This window comes from Eurosta solidaginis, chromosome 5, assembly GCF_040869045.1.
Source record: "Eurosta solidaginis isolate ZX-2024a chromosome 5, ASM4086904v1, whole genome shotgun sequence".
Classification (NCBI taxonomy): Eukaryota; Metazoa; Arthropoda; class Insecta; order Diptera; family Tephritidae; genus Eurosta; species Eurosta solidaginis.
In genome coordinates this window covers 1,929,255-1,953,546 of record NC_090323.1, presented here as the reverse complement: position 1 = coordinate 1,953,546, position 24,292 = coordinate 1,929,255, and the positions used below count along the sequence as shown (strand labels likewise).

The 24,292-nt window shown below is 39.9% G+C and overlaps 2 protein-coding genes across 3 annotated transcripts; one reads left to right on the top strand and one right to left on the bottom strand.

Moving 5' to 3' along the window:
• Positions 1-220: 220 nt before the first annotated feature.
• Positions 221-1,195, top strand: LOC137252145 (protein PBDC1). Its single transcript, XM_067787448.1, has 3 exons — positions 221-370; positions 422-529; positions 634-1,195. The coding sequence occupies exons 1-3, from the start codon at positions 359-361 to the stop codon at positions 1,024-1,026; spliced, it is 513 nt and encodes a 170-aa protein (XP_067643549.1). The 5' UTR covers positions 221-358; the 3' UTR covers positions 1,027-1,195.
• Positions 1,196-1,712: 517 nt separating this feature from the next.
• Positions 1,713-24,157, bottom strand: AGO2 (Argonaute 2). 2 transcript variants are annotated; one of them, XM_067787445.1, is made up of 10 exons: positions 23,971-24,157; positions 23,295-23,912; positions 16,759-16,893; positions 7,975-9,110; positions 7,818-7,906; positions 7,140-7,740; positions 5,734-6,093; positions 5,007-5,645; positions 4,071-4,435; positions 1,713-4,007 (listed from the first exon to the last, which is right to left on the bottom strand). In XM_067787445.1, the coding sequence occupies exons 1-10, from the start codon at positions 23,984-23,986 to the stop codon at positions 3,917-3,919; spliced, it is 4,050 nt and encodes a 1,349-aa protein (XP_067643546.1). In that variant the 5' UTR covers positions 23,987-24,157; the 3' UTR covers positions 1,713-3,916. The 2 variants fall into 2 exon arrangements, with proteins under 2 accessions (XP_067643546.1, XP_067643547.1); XM_067787446.1 differs by lacking the exon at positions 16,759-16,893 and having other exon boundaries at positions 23,971-24,156.
• Positions 24,158-24,292: the final 135 nt, after the last annotated feature.

Here is a 24,292-nt window from a genome sequence, read left to right as displayed (position 1 = left end):
GGAGTAACCTAATCGCTACAACAACAACAACAACATAACGCGTCTTTTGACCCCTCATGATATTTTGGACGGGTATTAGCAGTCGACCCCTCAACTAGACTATTGCCGGTAATTCTTTACTATAGCTCACAACTGTGATCCATATGGATCACAAATCCAACATTGTGTCTGGATCACGCGTATCACAACCTATCTGGATCACGCTTCATTGGAACGAGAGGTACGTCGGCCGATCAATGCGCAAATTCCATCCTGTAGTCGATAAATTTTGTGAAAGCGATAATATACAATCATCTTTAGCTGTGCACGTTCACAACAAACTGGAATTAGTGCTAATTTTAGAAACAAACCAATAAATATGGAGATGATGGTAAATAGATGCTCTTTTTCTTATAGAAATCTAAAACATAACGAAATTTAGCAAGGTGCTTCACTTTTGTCGAGACAAGCGGATGAATTCGGTAATGACGAACTTGTTGAGGAAATGTGGGCTTTGAGAGCAATGGATCATGCCGAAGTTTATTTCAATGTAAGTTATTAGGTAAAAACAAACATTTCTGAATTGTCTAATTGGAAACATGTTAATGCTTTAAAGTATACATTTCTGACTTTATATTATCTTATCTTTTGCAGCTTCTCACTAGCGTTCAACCATCATGCATCCATCTGACACCTTACGATGATCAAATTTATCAAGTATTTCGACAAGACTTTCCAGAGCTTCGAGTCGAACTCTTAACCGATGACATTCTTAAATCAGAGGATGCCAAAAATCGGTGGCGCACATTTGCAGAGAAATTTAACAAATTGGAAGACTATGCTTACGGAACTTTAATTCGTGCTGACGCTGCAAAAGAGTTCGCGCCAGAAAATGCATTATTTGTTGTACGCATACAGTTTTTGGCTATAGAAATCGCACGCAATCGTGAAGGACACAACGACGAGGTACATCGAAAATGTCGTCCTCCACCACGCACATCAGCTAAAGAAGATCACAAACCCAAAGAACAAGTAAACGAAGCGTAGGATACGAAAGCGAATACTTGGATCGAAAATAAAATTAACCATATAAATAACTACTAAAATAATATGAATACATATAGTTGTACATTTTATATTTTCATATCTTAAAGAAATATACATACAAAATCTTGATCTTGATTAAGTAATAAAGCAATATATTCACTGTAGTAAATTATTCTTTAAATATATATTTGAACTGCGCCGTAGATTCTACCATTTGCACATAGGAGTATGAAATGTGTTCCATTAGGATAAAGGTTATTCAAAGTACAAAAATGATTATCGGATTAAAAAAACTTCTTCATATAATTGCCTTGACTCAAACCTGAGTTGGGTTTTTTTACAAACAGTATCGAAGATTTATGAAGCTCATCCAGACACATTGTATTGCGGGGGTCGTTTACTGCAAAATTTGAAGTAATGTAGAGACTCCCCAGGGCATTCGCGGAGTGTCCTTACCGCTCCAACAACAACAAGTAATGCAGAGAGAACAACCCCTCATTCCGAAAAACAAGATTAAGTAAGTGATATTTTGTTAATTTTGCTTATTTGCTCAAACCAGACACTTAAGATATACAATTTCAATACTCTTTTTTTGTACTTCAAATTTAAACAACAGTTAAGTGCGACCCCTGGTCACTTAGAAAAGAACTTCCCAACCCCTTGAAACCGAATAAAACACATGCGAATACCACACTCGTTGACATATTTTATTACAAGTGCGTTTATATATGAAATCGATAAGTAACACTTTTTTGTTAATGCTTATATTTTACATAGAATGAAAAAGAACAGAATATCGGTCATTCTTATTCATAATAAGAGAAAAGAGGGAAATTTTAAATGTAAATGGTCGCCCTGGGCCCGGATTTTTTTAAATAAGAAAAAGCTAAGATATGATAACACATTTGAGAAATTTTAGGGTATTGCCTTGTACCAATGTCCATGAACGTGCAAAATTTAATTTTTATTTTTATTCTCAAAATTACCAAATTCAAATGCGTACTCTGTTTGTTTAACCAAGAACACTTCTTAAATTTAGAAAATAGCGTATAGAATGGTTCTAAAAAGATTCGTCAACATCGAGCTAAGGCATCTTTTACTTGAGTCAAAGTTTTGGCATTCAACCAACAGTTTAAACGAGATAAAATCGACTCTTAAAAAATACGCTTAAGACATTGTATAAGTAAATAACTGTTCCCATGGTAATATAAACCGCTTAGGAACGAAGTAAATAATTGACTGGCAAAGAAACAGAAAGATACTACCATTGTACAAAGCAGTATTCAAAAGGATCAAACAAGGAAGATATCGTCGGCTAATATTCAATACCCCCTATTAGCAAAAACTCAGTTTTTCAGGAGAGCAAAAAACCGTTTTGGCAACTATATTGGCAATTGCTAATAATATGAACTACCCCAATGGATGACAAAAGATCTCGCTTAGTATTGAAATCAGTTTTTTTTATTCTAAACTCAACTTAGTTTAGAGTAATAGTTTAGTTAAAAGAATGGAAATTATTTTTATAAAAAATATTGTTGTTAGAGGTTATTAGGGGTAAAATATTAGTTTTATATTGGGTTCCGATCGATTTGTAAACTTTTTTGTGTATTTTTAAGCTCGTTCGATCTAAATGGGTTGAGTGCAAATAAAACGAGTTATTTCACCTTACGGCCCAACGTTTCGCCAACTTTCCTTGGCATCTTCAGGGGTGGATCTATATTTTTAACAATAAAACATACAAAACAACAACAGTTAATGATTTAAAATAATCCCTAGAAGAACATAGTTTCATACACCAATAAATGGAAAACATTCACTTACATTGGTATTTAAACATTGAAGCTAAAATTCGAATTTAGACATTGATTGTTGTCATTAAACTAAAAAAAAGATTTTTACAATTAAAAACGATACCATCTAATGTGGTACACTTGTCATACTAAAACTAACTAAATAATATTAAAACTCATAAACTACCTATTATGCTTATGAGTTTTAATATTATTCAGTTAGTTTTAGTATGACAAGTGTACCACATTAGATGGTATCGTTTTTAATTGTAAAAATCAGTTTTTTAGTTTAATGACAACAATCAATGTCTAAATTCGTATTTTAGCTTCAATGTTTAAATACCAATGTAAGTGAATGTTCTCAATTTATTGGTGTATGAAATTATGTTCTTCTAGGGATTATTTTAAATCATTAACTGTTGTTGTTTGGTATGTTTTATTGTTAAAAGTATAGATCCGCCCCTGAAGATGCCAAGGAAAGTTGGCGAAACGTTGGGCCGTAAGGTGAAATAACTCGTTTTATTTGCACTCAACGCATTTAGATCGAACGAGCTTAAAAATACACAAAAAAGAAAATATTAGTTTTTTTTTGGATGTAGCGTTCATGTCCAGCAATGTTTTGAGAATGATGCCTTGTAATTGTGGGCAAAGTGCCACATTTCCATATCGAAGGCCATGATGTTGGTTCTTTGGGCAGGTATTATCAGAAACGTTAACCGCGGACGGATGGACAGGCGGCGCAGGCGCAAAATGTTTTTCGACACTGGCAATATTGATATACGGAAGTTTATATGTATCTTTTATACCATTGCACCTCAACGCTTTGCAATCAAGACTTTAATTGTCTATGCTTAAGTATAGCCTGGGGGGTATGAAAATTTATGCTGATAAAGGGTTTTGCTTTCGAAAAAAAAGTTTTTCTGATAGTGAAATTTCCAAATGCCAGTTCATATACGAAAGGTGAGGGGTTTCAATTGCTGATATTGAATATAAGCCGACGATATCTTGAGTGTGATGTATATTATATAAACGATTAATTATTAGTACGTGTATGTATGTATGTTGGTATGACGGCATAATAATGTGCGAATTTCAAGTTTTTATACAAAAAACATTGGTGTAGTATTCATAAACTGTTCGTTAATTATGCGTTTGTTGTACTCTTCACGTAAACCCCTCCTTAGTGGTGGCCTACAAATTTAATTAAAATAAATATTTATAAGAACATAGAATAGAATAAATGAGAATTATTACCCTTCGATATAGACCCGGCCACGTGCTGCAACTAAATGAGCCAAATAAGCTGGTGCCGGATAGGAAACTGCGCGATTACATCGTGGAAACATATAACATAAATTATTTGTCAGCTTTTGTAAATCATCCATATTCATTTTGGCATCATCCACAATCACATTGTAGCGTGTAGGTTTCGCTGTCCCTTGAATAGACTGATGACTAACCATAAAAAATTGAGTCTCGTTTGGGTGCACAATTTTTTGATCCACCACTGTACCAGGAAGAACATTATTGAATTTGTCACCAGTTGGTTTTGTGGGAAAGAAACGCGTATGATGACGTTTGACCACAATTACGCATGTTATTTTTGGTGAAATACGAAGCTGAAAATGTTTATAAAATATTATTTATCAATGTTATTGTCGTTTTTGTATTAGCGATGAGGACACCCCCGAAGGTTTCTGGGGAGTGTTGTTCGGTACGTTACGGAAACAAGCAGTATTAGAGTATATACTAGCCCGGCTATCTGGAGCGTTTAGAAATTGCAGAAATATGAGCGAGGGACCTCGGTGGCATGGTCCTAACCCATTTTTCCATTATTCCCGGCACATTCTCTATGTTAACTATGTTATTACCACGTAAAAGCTTTTGACTTATGACTGATTTGCAAAATTGTTTTTGACAAATTTGGGCGGTTTAGCGCATGTTTTAAAAAAATCACCCCGATCTTAATTGGGAACTACTTTTTCAAATAAATAACCAGAAACATTAAAATGTCATTACTTTCTAATGTTAGCAATCAAATGTAAAAGTAAAGTGGATTACTGGCATTTTGTTAATTAAATTGAGATGCCTAAAAACAACATTAAAAGTTAAGATACTTCAAAGCATATTTTTTCACCCGTTACTGTTATTTTAATATTTATTATTATAGGTATGCGTTTACATACATACCTCTTTGCATACGGCCCTTATAGCGCCCAACTCAAGTATTTCCACTTTTTGGAATTGCCCATCCGATACACCATCACGATAATAAATAATCGATTTCGGATAGCAGTTTTGCCTTTGAAAGTATACTTTAAGATGATGACGACAAATGCTTTGCATATCAACGATTTCCTCTTTTGTGGATTCCTGCAATCGATACTGCATATTGTAAGAAGCTCCATTTAGATCATGGGATGCAGCAACACCAACAACGCTCGGTATATCACGTTGGTCTGGTGATGGATGAGTTACATCGGCTCCCATAAACATTACATTATCAAGTTTGATATTAGCTCTCTCTGCAATTTTATGATTTGCACCGTTCAATTTTGAATTCACTTTTAATAACAAATTTCCAACAAGCTGATCGTTCACTCCTCGATTCACTGTTTGTTCTTTAATACATTGTGTTAGTAGGCCACAAACCAATTCAGCTTTTTGTTTTATGTCAGCATATGTCGTTCCAAACCCTGGTATGACAACAATGACTAAATCGTAGCTATTCCTCTTGTATTCTTCTAAAGTTTTTACAATATCTCTAGTTTCCTTTATTTCCCTTTGAGCGCTCAAATTGATTCCCATGCGTTTTGCTTGGTTGAATAACTAAAAGAAATTATAAACAATAAAAGGCAAATAAATAGTAAAACTACATAAAAACAAAACTACATAACGAAAACAAAATATAACATACCATATTTGATAAATCCTGTAAATTACCATGCCTTAGAAATTTGGATGGTGTATATATTATGGCCCATTTATGGCCCTCCTTAGCTTTTGTGGGTCCAGTGGTTAAAAATTCTATGTTTCGCCAGGAGCCATTTCGTGGCTCTACGCATCTGTTTCCACGATATTCAATTGATGGCGGTTTTAACAAACGCGTCGGTACCGTTATGAATCCATTACCAATGTTGATACCAAAACCTCTTACTAATTCATCTGCGTTATGCATAAAATATTGAAGTTTCTCCATTATTTTTCGTTTACGCTCATCTGTGGACGTGGCAGCGAAGCGAATCATCTTTTGAACTTGTTTAGTTCCATCTTTTCTCTATAAATTAAATTCAACTGTTAATTTTAAATATGTATACAAATAAAAAAAAGGAATGAAAAGAATTTTTCAATTATTTATTAAGAAAATATTTTTAGAATCCTATATTATCATATTATGCTCTTTTATAGTACAAAAAAAATGTTACATAAAAGCAGACCCACTAAGGAACATATGTGAGGAAAGTGTGCTTCGAGAAAGTATAAAACTATAATCATAAAAGATTCATATATATTCCAAATGATTTTTTAACAAAAAATCAACGTTTTGTAAGTTTTTTGTTTATTTAAGTCAACATTTTCAAAACTTACATTTTCAACGTGCTTGATAAATATGTATAATAAAACTAATGGTATGTTTACCTACGACCAGTACTGAACTGTTGTTGTTGTTGTTGTTGTAGCGATAAGGGTGCTCCCCGAAGGCTTTGGGGAGTGTGGTCGATGTGATGGTTCTTTGCCGGATACAAATCCGGTACGCTCAGGTACCATAGCACCATTAAGGTGCTAGCCCGACCATCTCGGGAACGATTTATGTGGCCACATTAAACCTTCAGGCCATTCCCTCCCTCCCTACCCCCAAATTCCATGAGGAGCTTGGGGTCGCCAGAGCCTCGTCTGTTAGTGAAACAGGATTCGCCGCGGATAGGTGAGGTTGACAATTGGGTTTGGAGAAGCTATATATTGTGCTGGCAACCTGAAGGGTTGCGCTACACAGCCCCTTTAATCTGATATTTTAGTCGCCTCTTACGACAGGCATACCTATCGCGGGTATATTCTGATCCCCTAACCCGCTGGGGGTACTGAACTACTCTGCAGTAATAGTAAACATGACACTTACACTCACATGGCGCATTACAGCAAAATAAGAATTTAATATTACTACCAATTGTTGATTTGCCGATACTAAGAAATAGTGTTTTTATCGGTTGGTGTGTATATTACAATTAATTGCCTAACTAAAGACTCATAATTCTAACAAATTAGTTTGTGCATTTTATATCAGATCCAGTTTATATTATTATTATTAAATGAGTATGTACATACCTTAAGCGCTTGCCCTCCTTCAATGCTGCACAACTCAATGGGTAGATAATTCGGTTTTACTGAAGACCCCGCCACAATACAGCTCAATCTTGGATATCTTAAGTTATAACCTTTGCTTGCGAAATACCTTTGAACTGTCAGCCTTTGTCCCTTGTCATCAGTAAACGATAAATCTGAGGCTGGTTCTCTACTGACTTCATTAACTTTATAAGAACGTGGCATTGAACCAAAACTCGGTGGTGGAGTGTATTTTATATTCAACCCCCTTAAATGTTTTGAAATATTTTGTAAAGTTCTTTGATCTAAATTGCTGTCTAAACGAGCGCCCAGTATTTTTTGCAAATAGTCTGTTAAATTGTATGCCATGGGAAATGATTTATGCGAAATATCGACATTTAAATACGGCTCATCGCCCAATATTGCAGCTTGGTATAGACCAGTGTATAATTCATAGCCTTCATCAAGATCAAGTGTTCTTTGTGGTGGTGTAAAAAATGAGCGCCCAACCCGTATTCCTTTGTCATGGCAAGCATTTGCTAAAACTACTTCAATGCATTGTAGGGCACGCATTGGTTTGTCAAAGACACGTTCATTATGATAACTAGAAAAAACAATACCAGTTGTTATACATATGTACATATAAATATGTACCTATATTATGCATTCATGTTCACTTACGTTTTTAAGGATCGCAACTCTATTTCGGGGTTATCTGTAGGTTTGATAGAAACTTTAAATTGTATTTCACGAGATCCAGTGTCTGGTATCTACGGAATAAAATATTAATTAATGTACATAAACATATACGGATTCAGAAAATTAATTTCTTTATTACCTTTACGTCACCCTCATAAACTGGATGTGGTAATCTTTGTACCAGATAACAACTTTTTACACCATCAAATGCAACAGAGCATCCTCCTAAATATGTATTAACGAATTGCCTGAAAGCCTTCCGGAAAAATTTTTTAGGACGATCCGGCGTAATAGTAACATCATAATGGTATGCCACATTGGGCATTTTGTCCAAATTTAAAACTAAATAATTGGCTTCACATTCTCCTCGTATACCCTGTGTACCAGGTGGTATGCTTCTTTGGGACACATTTGATGAGAATGATGTTGTTGATGACGATTTGGAAACGCTTGTTTGACGTGGTGAGGGTGTTTCGGATTTGTCATGAGCAGTTTTTTGTACTGAAGTAGGTCTACCTGCTTGCCTTGGCACCGATCCAGATGAACTAGAGCTCAATTCCCTAGATTGGGCCCCAGAAGAACCCCTAAGACTTTGTTGTTGAATCTGCTGCTGCTGAGCAGATGGGCTAGGCCCCAAAGCACCTTGTTGTGGGGCTGATGGACCGGCACCCCAAGGGCTTTGTTGTGGGGCTGATGCACCGGGACCCCAAGTGCCTTGTTGTTGGCCAGGGGCTAATGCACCGGGACCCCAAGTGCCTTGTTGTTGGCCAGGGGCTGATGCACCGGGACCCCAAGTGCCTTGTTGTTGGCCAGGGGCTGATGCACCGGGACCCCAAGCGCCTTGTTGTTGGCCAGGGGCTGATGCACCGGGACCCCAAGTGCCTTGTTGTTGGCCAGGGGCTGATGCACCGGGACCCCAAGTGCCTTGTTGTTGGCCAGGGGCTGATGCACCGGGACCCCAAGTGCCTTGTTGTTGGCCAGGGGCTGGTGCACCGGGACCCCAAGTGCCTTGTTGTTGGCCAGGGGCTGATGCACCGGGACCCCAAGTGCCTTGTTGTTGGCCAGGGGCTGATGCACCGGGACCCCAAGTGCCTTGTTGTTGGCCAGGGGCTGATGCACCGGGACCCCAAGTGCCTTGTTGGCCAGGGGCTGATGCACCGGGACCCCAATTGCCTTGTTGTTGGCCAGGGGCTGATGCACCGGGACCCCAAGTGCCTTGTTGTTGGCCAGGTGCTGCCTGACCACGGCCTCGAGTCCATGCACATTGGGAAGTACCTTGAAAAATTAGAAAAAGAGAAACTTATTAAGCCAAGAACTTCAATATATACATATGTATATGCATTACTCAGTCAATAATAGCCACTTAGGGTATGAATAAAATAATTTTCAAAAATATACATATATATTTTTAATTTAAACGATGTGAAAATTGGACTTGTTTTATAGTAATCATGTCATAGTGTCATATTCATTGACACTTCCCCGTGCTCTGGGATGTACTTACAATCTTTGTTGTTATATTTCATGCACCCAACGCTTTTATTTATTTGTCTGATGAATGCCTTAGATTGATGAGGAGTGTGATGATTGGACCTAGGACCTACCTAATTATTTTCTAGCTTTTAGTATTATTATTACTTAATGTAAGTATTCTTTTCAATAAAACCATTTAACTTAAACATTTTTTTTATTATTTGATTTTAAAGTTTTTAGTTTTTATTTAATTACCTATTATCTCTGTTGTTGTTGTTGTAGCAATGCTCGCCCCACCTAATAGCCGCGACCGATCACAAATTGTCATCAATATCCTCTAACGGGAGTCCAAGGAAACTTGCCGTTTCAACAGGGGTGGACCATAAGGAAAGGGGTGTTAGAGGCGTTGGTTCCACATTACAATTAAAGAGATGGTTGGTGTCATGTGGGGACACATTGCAAGCGGGGCATACATTTTGTATATCGGAGTTGATTCTGGATAGGTAAGAGTTTAACCTGTTACAGTATCCAGAACGAAGTTGAGCAAGAGTGACACGCGTTTCCCTGGGGAGTATGCGTTCCTCTTCTGCGATTTCTGGATATTTTTCTTCAAGTACTGGATTCACCGGGCAATTCCCGACATAAAGGTCCGACGCCTGTCTATGGAGTTCACCAAGGACCTGCTTGTGTTTTTTCGCTTCATACGGCTGGGTTATCAGGTGCCGTATTTCCTCAAAATGCTTACGGAGGTGACTCCTTAGGCCCCTAGGCGGTGCTGGTTCGTCAATCAGATGTCTGTTGGGATGCCCAGGTTTCTGCGTATTCAACAGAAACTGTTTGGTCAGCATCTCATTTCTCTCCCTGATGGGGAGTATTCTCGCCTCATTATGCAGATGGTGTTCTGGGGACATAAGAAGACAGCCCGTGGCGATTCTGAGAGCAGTATTTTGGCAGGCCTGTAGTTTCTTCCAGTGGGTGGTTTTTAGGCTTGGCGACCATATGGGTGACGCGTAGCACGTAATCGGCTGGCTAATTGCTTTGTATGTGGTCAAGAGCGTTTCTTTATCTTTTCCCCAGGTACTGCCAGCAAGGGATTTGAGGATTTTATTACGGCTCTGAATTCTTGGAACAATTGCGGTTGCGTGCGCACCAAAATGTAGATCCTGATCAAACCTCACACCCAAGATTTTGGGGTGTAGGACAGTCGGTAGCGTAGTGCCATCGACGTGGATGTTCAATATGGTCGACATTTGGGGCGTCCATGTTGTAAATAAGGTCGCGGAAGATTTAGTCGGTGACAATGCCAGGTTTCGCGAGGCGAAAAAACGTTTATTTTATTGCATAGCTCATCGATCTCTGGGCCTGGGCCTGTGGCCATTATTGTGCAGTCATCGGCGTAGGAAACGATTGTGACTCCTTCCGGTGGTGAAGGTAGCTTAGATATGTAGAAATTAAACAAAAGCGGGGATAGGACACCACCCTGTGGCACCCCTTGTTTAATTCTCCTTTGTTTTGATGTTTCGTTTCTGAATTGCACCGATGCCTGCCGACCACCCAGATAATTTGTGGTCCACCTTTTAAGACATGGGGGAAGGGTAGACCCTTCCAGGTCTTGCAGTAACGAGCCATGGTTGACCGTATCAAAAGCTTTTGATAAGTCTAACGCTACGAGTACTGTTCTATGGTGGGGATATTGATTCAAACCGCAATTTATCTGGGTGCTAATGACATTTAGCGCGGAGGTAGTGCTGTGGAGTTTTCTGAAGCCATGCTGATGAGGGGCTAGCTGCAAATGTGCTTGGAAATAAGGGAGCAAAATGGCTTCAAGCGTCTTTGCCACTGGCGATAGGAGAGATATCGGGCGATATGACTCACCTACGTTAGCTGGTTTCCCAGGCTTTAGTAGCGGGACCACCTTGGCCATTTTCCATTTCTCGGGTATGACAAAGGTGGAAAGAGACAGGTTGAAGACATGCGCTAAATATTTGAAACCCTCTTTCCCTAGGTTTTTAAGCATCGGCATGGCTATGCCGTCTGGGCCCACTGCTTTGGATGGTTTAGCGCGACCAATGGCGTCCTCAACCTCTCTAGCGGTGATGGTAATTGGTGACGCGCTGAGTTTGTGTTTATGTGCGTGTCTATTGGCTCTCCGTCTATCTTTGTCGACCGTAGGATGCATTATATATTGTCGGCAGAAAGCGCTCGCGCATTTTTTCGCATCCGACAGCACCTTATCGCCAAAGGCGATGGAAACTTTGTCTTTGTGCTTAGTCGGATTCGATAGGGACTTTACGGTGGACCAAAGTTTACCTACACCGGTAGAGAGGTTACAACCTCTTAGGTGCTCTTCCCATTTCGCCCGCTTGTGTTCGTCCACAAGCAATCTGATGGGTTGGTTTATATCCCTTATTTCGGGGTCGCCTGGATCAAGCTGTCTTATAAGGTCGCGTTCCCTCGCTAAACTCGCGGCCTCCGCCGGGAAGTGGGGCCGGATTTCGGGAATTCTCCCGGCGGGAATGAAATGTGCCGAGGCGGATTCAATGACCTTACGGAAGGCACGCTCCCCTTGGCGGGCATCAGTCGGGATAGGGAGGGCAGCAAAGCTGCTGTCTGTTGCAGATTTATATTCTTCCCACTTTCCTTTTTTGAAGTTTATGAAAGTGCGTTTTTCGGTGACGATGAAGTCGGCGGTACGCTCGAACGAAGTAAGTATGGGCAGGTGGTCGGATGCCAATGTTACCATCGGCTGCCAGTTGACGCAGTTTACGAGCTCTGCGCTCACGATTGAGATATCTGGCGAGCTATGACAGCTTCCTACCATACGTGTGGGGGCGTCTCCGTTTATTGTGCAGAACGTCGTTTCGTCTATTTGATCCGCCAACATCTCACCCCTACTGTCCGCCCGCAAGTTTGAATGCCATAGGTCGTGATGGGCATTGAAATCGCCTAAGATTATGCGATTGTTGCCAGTGAGTAAGGCCTCGATATTAGGGCGGTATCCACTGGGGCAACAGGTGACAGGAGGGATGTAGATTTTGATGATTTCTAGATTTGCATCGCCTGACCGGTCAGATAGGCCTTGACGTTCTAAGACATTGTCCCTGCGGTCGATGCCAGGATCAAATATATAATATTGCACAGAGTGGTGTATAATAAACGCGAGGCCGCCTCCATTTCCGCTCTCGCGGTCTTTCCTGTGGACATTATAACCAGAGCAGGTCTGCAATGCAGATCTTGCTGTGAGTTTAGTCTCTTGAATCGCAGCAATGCGGATGTTGTGCCGCTTCATGAAATCGACTATCTCCGTAATCTTCCCAGATAGTCCATTACAGTTGAACTGCAGAATTCTGAAGTGCATGAGGGGTGACGCCGCCACTCTAGGGGTAAGGACGGGTGACTACGCCTAGGTTGTGGAAGGCCAGGACGCAATTGCTGTTGTGGCCTTGGGACTGGGCGCCCTTGGGCAAGCATTGGGGTACCCGGATGATTTGGTTTTGCGACCTGGCAACATGGCGCGATGAAACCCGTCGAGGGGTTGCCGTCGCGGAGACCAGAACATCTAGGAAAGTGGCACCACCCAAGGCAGGAGCTGCATTGAGCGGATGTCGCAAACCTATATATTCTGTGCTGGCAGACGGTGCAAACGGAGGCAGGGACTAAGAGTCTGTTTCCCTGACCTGCACGATTGCTGCCAGAAAAGAGGGGGGGGGGGGGGGGGGGGAGAAAAAGACGGGGGCAGGGGCTGATGCTCAGCATTGCTACCAGCTCTACTACGAAGGTAGTAGTTATGAGTGGTATCAGCTGTTTGAGTTGTTGGCGCCGTGGGGCGCGAGCAGCAGCGGGTACTTGTTGTGGCCTGCTGAGCAGCGAAGCTGCTGGAAGGTAGTGGGGATACGCTTAGTCGTAGACTACGGGACGCCCTTGGGCGTGAGCAGCAAGGAGCCACAAAATATTTATAAAAGTTACGTGGACGTCGGGTTTTGGGATCAAGCCCACAAAAACCTGTCCGATGCAACCATCCCTTGCACGAGACACACTGAACAGAGTATGACCGTCCTAAAAAGATTCTTTTCTGGCAAATGCAGCAAAACCATCTCAGGACCGGGGTCAGGAGACGGACCCGGATTGGGTTCGATACCTTCCCGGAGTAAGAGAATATGTAGCAGTCCTGCTGCAAGGAGCTGCTGGGAGGATGACAATTTGTGGGAGGGACGAAACAAATTAAATGGGGTCACACTGAAATGACAGTCCTTGGTCGGGAAAAATCCCGAGTCGCTCCGGTACATAGAACCGACTGCCTTGGGAAGCCTATTATCTCTCATTCTATTTAGTTCGTCTAGTGCCTCATTATTACAAGGACTCTTTCCTGACAATTTGTTACAATCTAACTCCTCAATACATAATCCTTCCAAAGACTTTACTCAAATCTGCGCCACGTATGCTTGTCCCTCCTCCAACTCCAAAATATTTTGATGTCACTTCTACAGGAATGTATGTAATATTTGTTCCAAATATGAGCCAAATTGGACTAAAAATACGAATTTTTGAAATATATCGATCCATGCGTTACCTAGCAGTTTTCTTTTTTTATTGCATTGTCATCGGGTTCTGAACTAAATTCCAAGTTTCAAGCATGTAGCTTATCGGGAAGCTACTTAAATTTCAATTACAAAATTCATAAAGAACGCTCGCTATACATAGTCAAGATAAACAAAAAATAAGATAGTAAATATGTATACTAAGTGCGTCCCATTTAAGTACATAAAATTAATACAATGCATGTTTTGAAGCAACTGAAAATAACCATTAGTTTTTGACTACCATTTTTCGTAGAACAACTTTCTTTTTTGAATATTTTTTTTTTAATTTTATATTGCTTTGCCCGGGACTTGAACCCAGGATCTTTGCTATGGTTGGCGCAGCACGCTAACATCACACCACGGCGGCAGCTAATAAGTTTCATAAGTTACAGTTCAGAAATACATGATTTTTCAGTAAGTGTGCTGCAGTATTGCGGCAGTGATTGAGGCTTCCATGAAGCCCTATTTGTTAAAGGCGATAAATACTGTTACGAGCATTAAGAAATTCCTGATTATTTTGCAGCTTCAGTCAACGTCCGAGTCTCTGAACTGTCGAACAAATAACTCAAATATTCAGTACAGCAATATTTCCTTTATTAATACTACTTTGGGAGTAGTACAATTACAATACTCGCATACTTCGCCAAAGCCAAACTGCTTCATTATTCCTCAGCATGCGCTGTTTTTATACTCTTTCTTGCCTCGTTTGCATATTTCTCCTAAAGTCTAGACTTTTCACGTGGATGCCTTCTGGAACAGTTGTATCTCATACTTGGTTATTTAGATATGCGCGTGTGTATGTGTAACACACTCCCGGGCAAAGCAACATCAAAATTTTAGAAATAAGATTTTTCAATTAGAAGAAAATTTTTCTAAGCGGGGTCGCCCCTCGGCAGTGTCTGGCAAGCGCTCCGATTGTATTTCTGCCATGAAAAGCTCTCAGTGAAAACTCATCTGCCTTGCAGATGCCGTTCGGAGTCGGCATAAAACATGTAGGTCCCGTCCGGCCAATTTGTAGGGAAAAATCAAGAGGAGCACGACGCAAATTGGAAGAGAAGCTCGGCCTTAGTTCTCTTCGGAGGTTATCGCGCCTTACATTTATTTTTTTTTTTATGTGTAACACCTGCTCTTAGCTGATAACCAACATGATGTGTGATTGTTTCTTTTTCTTCTTCATTCTTACCTGCCGACTACTAATGTGTATGTGAAAAAATCTCCCGGCTTCAAGCTGCTGGTTATGGTTATGCGTGGCTGCTTGCTTTGATGTGTACATATACATAAGTGTGGTTGCTTGAACCACGCTTCTATTTTGTGGTGGGGTAGGAGTGAGAGTGGGAATGAAACAAAAATTTGATTCTCAATGCCTCTGTTGAAGGGGGTATCCGGTATTTGGAATATATGTAGATGCAATATATGAAGTAATTTAGATGGGATAGATACGAGTGGAAGAGGAAATAAGAGCGGGAATGGGAATGGGAATGAGAGTGAGAATATGGAAGAAAAAGTCGTAAAGTTGTATTCTATTCGATGATATAGACAGTGATAGAGGGAAGGGATGTCCACTTCTCAATTACAGTACAGGACTCTGCCGGGAACGCTAGTAAGAAATAAAAAAATATTTTCATAGTTTGGTAAAACGGCGGAAATAATTATATAATAATTTACCAATTTGAAAAATCTGTTGTGCGAAAACCAAGTGGCAAAACAAAAAAGATTTCGGCTGTATTTGAAGAAACAAACAAGAGCCCCAATATAAGCTTAGCGTTTAGGGGCGGACTTTCGGATTGTTTTGCGGACCCCTGCCTAATATTAACAGAGGCCTATCAGAAATCAATTGTTTCTCAAATGTTTTGAATATTGATTTCTCGGACTCAATACGCCTTTCAACTTAAACTAAAAAACTACTTAATCTGTAATAATATAAACTATCTTTGCTAATGTATTCCATAGCTTCATTTAAGCTGGTCTATGTAATTTAGTCATTTACTAAACATTTTTTTATTAGACTAAATAAATTTTGTTATTAGACTAAATAAGTAAACGGCGGCCACCGTGGTGTGATGGTGGCGTGCACCGCCTACCACACCGTATGCCCTGGGTTCACACCCCGGGCAAAGCAACATCAAAATTTTAGAAATAAGGTTTTTCAATTAGAAGAAAATTTTTCTAAGCGGGGTCGCCCCTCGGCAGTGTTTGGCAAGCACTCCGGGTGTATTTCTGCCATGAAAAGCTCTCAGTGAGAACTCATCTGCATTGCAGATGCCGTTTGGAGTCGGCATAAAACATGTAGGTCCCGTCCGGCCGATTTGTAGGGAAAATCAAAAGGAGCACGACGCAAATTGGAAGAGAAGCTCGGGCTTAGATCTCTTCGGAGGCTATCGCGCCTTACATTTATTTTAATTTTTTTAAATAAATAAATATGCATACATACGTACATCAAAGAGTTCTCTTTCTATCATGGGGTATAAAATAGTTGGCTGATGAAATATCAATCAATAAAAAGGGAAACACCCCTTTAAAATGCACTATATGTACATATAATCGCATCGCTTACGTGTAAATTTTATATTGGTTTAAGTGAATGTATTATACATACATATATAGACGTATTACATGTATACAATATGCACACATGTACGGACATCTTATGGTGTTTTCTTTTCTGAAAATAATGTCGCCCCATTGGATTTCACAGCCCTTTGAAAAATTTGTGCGTTTGTTTCAAACAAATATTTTCCACTGATTAAGAAAAGGGACATCCAAAAAAGTTAGAATTTAAGGATGTAACATGAGGGTACCATTTTATTTAGAAAAGAAAACGCCACTAGGTTGGAACAAAGAATACTTCGCTGCAATTGCATGTTTCTTACCTTCGAGTGGTTGTGGACCTTGTTGTTGCTGTTGCCTTACCATTGGCGGTTGTGATTGTTGCTGTTGTTGGTTCCATCCAGATTGTTGTGGTTGCTCTCGGCGAGGTTGTTGCTGCTGTCCCTGTTGCTTTCCCCCTGAAGAAGTTCAACATATACATATGTATATGCATTACTCATTCAATAATGGCCACTTAGGGTATGAATAAAATAATTTAAAAAAATATACATATGTATACTAGGAGACCCGGCAGATGTTGTTCTGCCCTAAATTTGGCCTATCTGCATACATTTTAATAAGCTTTTTCCGTCTAACTCCGCCCTACCCCTCTACACTTTTTCCTAATCTTTTTATTCACTCCTCCCTCCGTCGTTTTCGCTTCATCTCTATCTACGTCTCATTCTCTTTCTCAGTCTCCTTCTCTCTTTTCGCTTCTCTAGTTTGTCTCCTTCTTCTTCATCTCTTATTGCCAGTCCCAGAGGGTGGTATGTATTTTGTTCCAGTCCCATTCCGAGTCTCAGTCCCAGTCCCACTACGAGTCTCAGTCTCAGTACCAGTCCTAGTCCTAATCCCAGTCCCAGTCCCAGTCCGTCTATGGTATACTTCCCCGGAAAAAGCCTCGTAAATACTAAAATAGGCAAATTTATATACGAAATTTCAGGCAAATCGAATAGGGCGTATGTAAATAGGTATGTGTGTATTATTAATTCTTGTCTTTATTTCGGCTTCGCATGCATATTTATCAGTTTTGCCAGGTTGATGCGACTAAATCGAATATCGCAATGAACTTTAGAGCTCTCAGCAACAGCTTTCATTTGATATCCATATTGTATAAACACATTCTAGGGGTACCCGGGTCCACGTTTTTATTTATTTATTTATTTATTTAGTCTAGTAACAAATGTTTAGTACAGACACTTATGACTAAATTACAGAGACCAGCTTATATTAAGCAATGGAGAACATTAACAAGAAGAATTTATTATTATTATTATATATTATTACAGATTAAGTAATTATATTATTATTACAGATTAAGTAATTTTTTAGTTTAAGTTGAAAAGCGTATTTTGAGTCGGAGAAATCAATATCCAAAACACTAGAGAAGCAATTAATTTCTGATAGGGCTCTGTTAATAGGCGCTTTTGAGTTATAAACAGTTCTACTCAGCCCTATGAAAAAGATTTCAAAGTGGCGGAGGTTTCTACAGGGAGTATTTAAGCATAGTCTTTCAAGAAGCAGCGCGCAGTCAATTTTGCCCGTGAAAAGATCGAAAATGAACAACGAGGCCAAAAGAATTCTGCGATTGTTAAGGGATAATAAGGATATTAGTTGGCATCGAGACTCATAAGACGGGATCGGTTCAGAGAAACGTAATGAAATAAGCGCGAAGCGCATAAAGATTTTTTGAACCCGCTCCAGGCGGTTGATGTGAACTGTGTGGTAGGGCCGCCAAATGAAAGCCGCATACTCAAGTTCGGACCGCACAAAGGACGTATATAAAACTTTGAGTGTGTATTTCCGCGGGAATAAAAAAATCCGCGAGAACAAAATTCCGCGAGAATATTTAGAATTGGTCTGATTGTATAAACACATTCTAGGGGTACCCGGGTCCACGTTTTGGGCTATATCTCGAGACCCTATCTTCCCAGTTGTATGAAAATTATCCTGTACTATAGCACTCATCAACAGCTTTCATTTGATATCCATATTGTATAAACGCATTCTAGGGGTACCCGGGTCCACGTTTTGGGCTATATCTCGAGACCTTAGCCTCCCAGTTGTATGAAAATTATCCTGTACTATAGCACTCATCAACAGCTTTCATTTGATATCCATATTGTATAAACACATTCTAGGGGTGCCCGGGTCCACGTTTTGGCCTATATATCGAGACCCTAGTCACCCAGGGGTATGCAAATTATCCTGTACTATAGCACTCATCAACAGCTTTCATTTGATATCCATATTGTATAAACACATTCTAGGGGTACCCGGGTCCACGTTTTGGGCTATATCTCGAGACCTTAGCCTCCCAGTTGTATGAAAATTATTCTGTACTATAGCACTCATCAACAGCTTTCAATTGATATCCATATTGTATAAACACATTCTAGGGGTGCCCGGGTCCACGTTTTGGCCTATATCTCGATACCCTAGTCACCCAGGGGTATGCAAATTATCCTGTACTATAGCACTCATTAACAGCTTTCATTTGATATCCATATTGTATAAACACATTATAGGGGTACCCGGGTCCACGTTTTGATCTCAAGACCCTAGGCACGTAGCGAAAAAAAGGTAGACGTTGGCCGATTCTCAGACCTACCCAATATGCTCACAAAATTTCATGAGAATCGGTTTAGCTGTTTCGGAGGAGTTAAGCCTCTAACACCGTGACAGAAGAATTTTATATATTAGATATTTTTAATTTAAACGATGTGAAAATTGGACTTGTTTTATAGTAATCATGCCATAGTGTCATATTCATTGACGCTTCCCCGTGCTCTGGGATGTACTAACAATTTTTGTTGTTATATTTCAAGCACCCAACGCTTTTATTTATTTGTCTGATGAATGCCTTAGATTGATGAGGAGTGTGATGATTGGATTGATTTTCTAGCTTTTAGTATTATTATTGCTTAATGCAGGCATGCTTAACGAACAGAACGATATCATTTCGTTACGATAATCAACGTTAATAAACGACACGAAGTCACTTCGTTTTGTTTATTAACGTTAAGATCGTCAAATTAACGTTAATTTGGCGTTCTTAACGTTAATAAAAGAAACGAAATGACTTCGTTTCGTTTATTAACGTTGATTATCGTAACGAAATGATATCGTTTCGTTCGTTAAGCATGCCTGGCTTAATGTAAGTATTATTTTCAATAAAACCATTTAACTTAAACTTTTTCTTTATTATTTGATTTTAAAGTTTTTAGTTTTTATTTAATTGCCTATTATCTCTCATTATATTTAGTTCGTTTAGTGCCTCATTATTACAAGGACTGTTGTTGTTGTTGTTGTTGTTGTAGCGATAAGGTTGCTCCCCAGCGGGTTAGGGGATCAGAATATACCCGCGGTAGGTATGCCTGTCGTAAGAGGCGACTAAAATACCAGATTCAAGGGGCTGTGTAGCGCAACCTTTCAGGTTGCCAGCGCAATATATAGCTTCTCCAAACCCAATTGTCAACCTCACCTATCCGCGGCGAATCCTGTTTCACTAACAGACGAGGCTCTGGCGACCCCAAGCTCCTCATGGAACTTGGGGGTAGGGAGGGAGGGAATGGCCTGAAGGTTTAACGCGGCCACATAAATCGTTCCCGAGATGGTCGGGCTAGCACCTTAATGGTGCTATGGTACCGGAGCGTACCGGATTTGTATCCGGCAAAGGACCATCACATCGATAACACTCCCCATAGCCTTCGGGGAGCAACCTTATCGCTACAACAACAACAACAACAAGGCTTTGGGGAGTGTTATCCATGTGATGGTCCTTTTCCGGATACAGATCCGGTACGCTCCGGTACCATAGCACCATTAAGGTGCTAGCCCAACCATCTCGGGAACGATTTATGTGGCCACATTAAACCTTCATGCCATTCCCTCCCTCCCCACCCCCAAGTTCCATGAGGAGCTTGGGGTCGCCAGAGCCTCGTCTGTTAGTGAAACAGGATTCGCCGCGGATAGGTGAGGTTGACAATTGGGTTTGGAGAAGCTATATATTGCGCTGGCAACCTGAAGAGTTGCGCTACACAGCCCCTTCAATCTGGTATTTTAGTCGCCTCTTACGACAGGCATACCTACCGCGGGTATATTCTGATCCCCTAACCCGCTGGGGGCGGGACTCTTTCCTGACAATGTGTTACAATCTAACTCCTCAATACATAATCCTTCCAAAGACTTTACTCAAATCTGCGCCACGTATGCTTGTCCCTCCTCCAACTCCAAAATATTTTGATGTCACTTCTACAGGAATGTATGTAAAATTTGTTCCAAATATGAGCCAAATTGGACTAAAAATACGAATTTTTGAAATATATCGATCCATGCGTTACCTAGCAGTTGTTTTCTTTTTATTGCATTGTCATGGTTCTGAACTAAATTCCAAGTTTCAAGCTTGTAGTTTATCGGGAAGTTACTTAAATTTCAATTACAAAATTCGTAAAGAACGCTCGCTACACAGAGTTAAGCTAAACAAAAAAATAAGATAGAAAATATGTATACTAAGTGCGTCCCATTTAAGTACATAAAATTAATACAATGCATGTTCTGAAGAAACTAAAAATAACCGTTAGTTTTTGACTAACATTTCTCTTAGAACAACTTTCTACTATGAATATTTTTTGCCCGGGACTTGAACCCAGGATCTTTGCTGTGGTTGGCGCAGCACGCTAACATCACACCACGGCGGCAGCTAATAAGTTTCATAAGTTACAGTTCAGAAATACATGATTTTTCAGTAAGTGTGCTGCAGTATTGCGGCAGTGATTGAGGCTTCCATGAAGCCCCATTTGTTAAAGGCGATAAATACTGTTACGAGCTTTAAGAAATTCCTGATTATTTTGCAGCTTCAGTCAACGTCCGAGTCTCTGAACTGTCGAACAAATAACTCAAATATTCCGTACAGCAATATTTCCTTTATTAAGACTACTTTGGGAGTAGTACAATTACAATACTCGCATACTTCGCCAAAGCCAAACTGCTTCATTATTCCTCAGCTTGCGCTGTTTTTATACTCTTTCATGCCTCGTTTGCATATTTCTCCTAAAGTCTAGACTTTTCACGTGGATGCCTTCTGGAACAGTTGTATCTCATACTTGGTTATTTAGATATGCGCGTGTGTATGTGTAACACACTCCCGGGCAAAGCAACATCAAAATTTTAGAAATAAGATTTTTCAATTAGAAGAAAATTTTTCTAAGCGGGGTCGCCCCTCGGCAGTGTCTGGCAAGCGCTCCGATTGTATTTCTGCCATGAAAAGCTCTCAGTGAAAACTCATCTGCCTTGCAGATGCCGTTCGGAGTCGGCATAAAACATGTAGGTCCCGTCCGGCCAATTTGTAGGGAAAAATCAAGAGGAGCACGACGCAAATTGGAAGAGAAGCTCGGCCTTAGATCTCTTCGGAGGTTATCGCGCCTTATATTTATTTTTTTTTTTTTATGTGTAACACCTTCTGCTCTTAGCTGATAACCAACATGATGTGTGATTGTTTCTTTTTCTTCTTCACTCTTACCTGCCGACTACTAATGTGTATGTGAAAAAATCTCCCGGCTTCAAGCTGCTGGTTATGGTTATGCGTGGCTGCTTGCTTTGATGTGTACATATACATAAGTGTGGCTGCTTGAACCACGCTTCTATTTTGTGGTGGGGTAGGAGTGAGAGTCTGAATGAAACAAAAATTTGATTCTCAATGCCTCTATTGAAGGGGGTATCCGGTATTTGGTATATATATAGATTCAATATATGTAGTAATTTAGATGGGAGAGATAGAGTGGAAGAGGAAAGAAGAGCGGGAATGGGAATGCGAAAAGAGTGAGAATATCGAATAAAAAGTCGCAAAGTTGTATTCTATTCGATGATATAGACAGTGATAGAGGGACGCTAGTAAGAAATAAAAAAATGTTTTCATAGTTTGGTGAAAAGAAAATCATACGTTAAGGGGCTACCACTCCCTTGGCAGGTAAAACTTCAAATAAACAACTTTAGATGAAAGGACGGTTGAAATAATTATATAATAATTTACCAATTTGAAAAATCTGTAGTGCAAATACCAAGTGGCAAAACAAAAAAGATTTCGGCTGTATTTGAAGCCCCAATATAAGCTTAGCGTTTAGGGGCGGACTTTCGGATTGTTTTGCGGACCCCTGCCTAATATTAACAGAGGCCTATCAGAAATCAATTGTTTCTCAAATGTTTTGAATATTATTTCTCGGACTCAATACACCTTTCAACTTAAACTAAAAAACTACTTAATCTGTAATAATTTAAATTCTCTTTGCTAATGTATTCCATAGCTTAATTTAAGCTGGTCTATGTAATTTAGTCATTTACTAAACATTTTGTTATTAGACTAAATAAATAAATATGCATATTTACGTACATCATAGACTTCTCTTTCTATCATGGGGTATAAAATAGTTGGATGAAATATCAATCAATAAAAAGGGAAACACCCCTTTAAAATACACTGTATGTACATATAATCGCATCGCTTACGTGTAAATTTTATATTGGTTTAAATGAATGTATTATACATACATATATAGAAGTATTACATGTATACAATATGCACACATGTACGGACATCTTATGGTGTTTTCTTTTCTGAAAATAATGTCGCCCCATTGGATTTCACAGCCCTTTGAAAAATTTGTGTGTTTGTTTCAAACAAATATTTTCCACTGGTTAAGAAAAGGGGCATCCCAAAAAGTTAGAATTTAAGGATGTAACATGAGGGTACAATTTAATATAGAAAAGAAAACGCCACTAGGTTGGAACAAAGAATACTTCGCTGCACTGGCATGTTTCTTACCTTCTACTGGTTGTGGACCTTGTTGTTGTGCCTGTTGCCTTCCCCTTGGTGGTTGTGATTGTTGCTGTTGTTGGCTCCATCCAGATTGTTGTGGTTGCTCTCGGCGAGGTTGTTGCTGCTGTCCCTGTTGCTTTCCCCCTGATTGTTGTTGTGGTTTCCCTTGTTGTTTTTTTCCTGACTGTTGCGCCTGTGACTGTCCTTGCGGTTGCTGCTGTTGTCTCCATTCTGATTGTTCCGGTTGTTGTTGCTTCTTTCCTGTATGTTGTGGTGGCTCCTGCTGACGGTCTTTTGGCCGGCTTTGCTGCTGCTGTTGTTGGCCTTGAGGATGTTCTTGTTTTTTTCCAGACTGTTGCTGTTGTTGGCTCTGAGGATGCTCCTGCTTTTTTTCTTTTTTTCCAGATTTTTGCCCTTGAGATTGTCCCTTCGCTTGCTGCTGTTCTTGCTTCTGGGGACGTTGTGGTTGCTGTTGTTGGCCTTGTGATTGCGACGGTTCTTGCCTCTGAGGACGTTGCTGTTGTTGCCCCTGCGATTGCTGCTGACGCCCCTGAGTTTGTTGTGCTTGTCCAGATGGCTGGGCCCCCGAAGTACCAGAGCCAGCTTGACCTTCATTTTTATTTTCTAAAATAGGAAAAAACGACTGCAATTCATTTTCGAAATTCAGAAAAAACTAACTTACTATTCTTCTTTCCCATCTTTTTTTATAAGTTTTGAATCCAATATGCTTTAAATGATGAAATTATTTCCAATTTCGACTTTTTAATGCAGTTATCTCTGACGTATTATCTTCTATAAAATGTAGATCCAAAAGTGAAAATTGGATTGCACAGCACTAGCGCTACCATACCGCATAAAATGTATGATCCACAAAGAATAATGCCAGCTGTATTTCCAAATAAAGACTTCTACAGCACTGCCACTAACATATTTTTTTTTATTCATAAGTTAAAATACATTTTTGATTGTGGAAAATGTTTTCACCTGCAAAGTCTGAAAACGCT

Coding starts and splice junctions, on each gene's coding strand:
- LOC137252145 (XM_067787448.1), top strand. Junction 530..633: donor ATGCCGAAGTTTATTTCAAT/GTAAGTTATTAG, acceptor TATCTTTTGCAG/CTTCTCACTAGCGTTCAACC.
- AGO2 (XM_067787445.1), bottom strand. Junction 16,894..23,294: donor AGGTCCACAACCAGTAGAAG/GTAAGAAACATG, acceptor GAACTTCTTCAG/GGGGAAAGCAACAGGGACAG. Junction 6,094..7,139: donor AAGGAGGGCAAGCGCTTAAG/GTATGTACATAC, acceptor TTTAATTTATAG/AGAAAAGATGGAACTAAACA.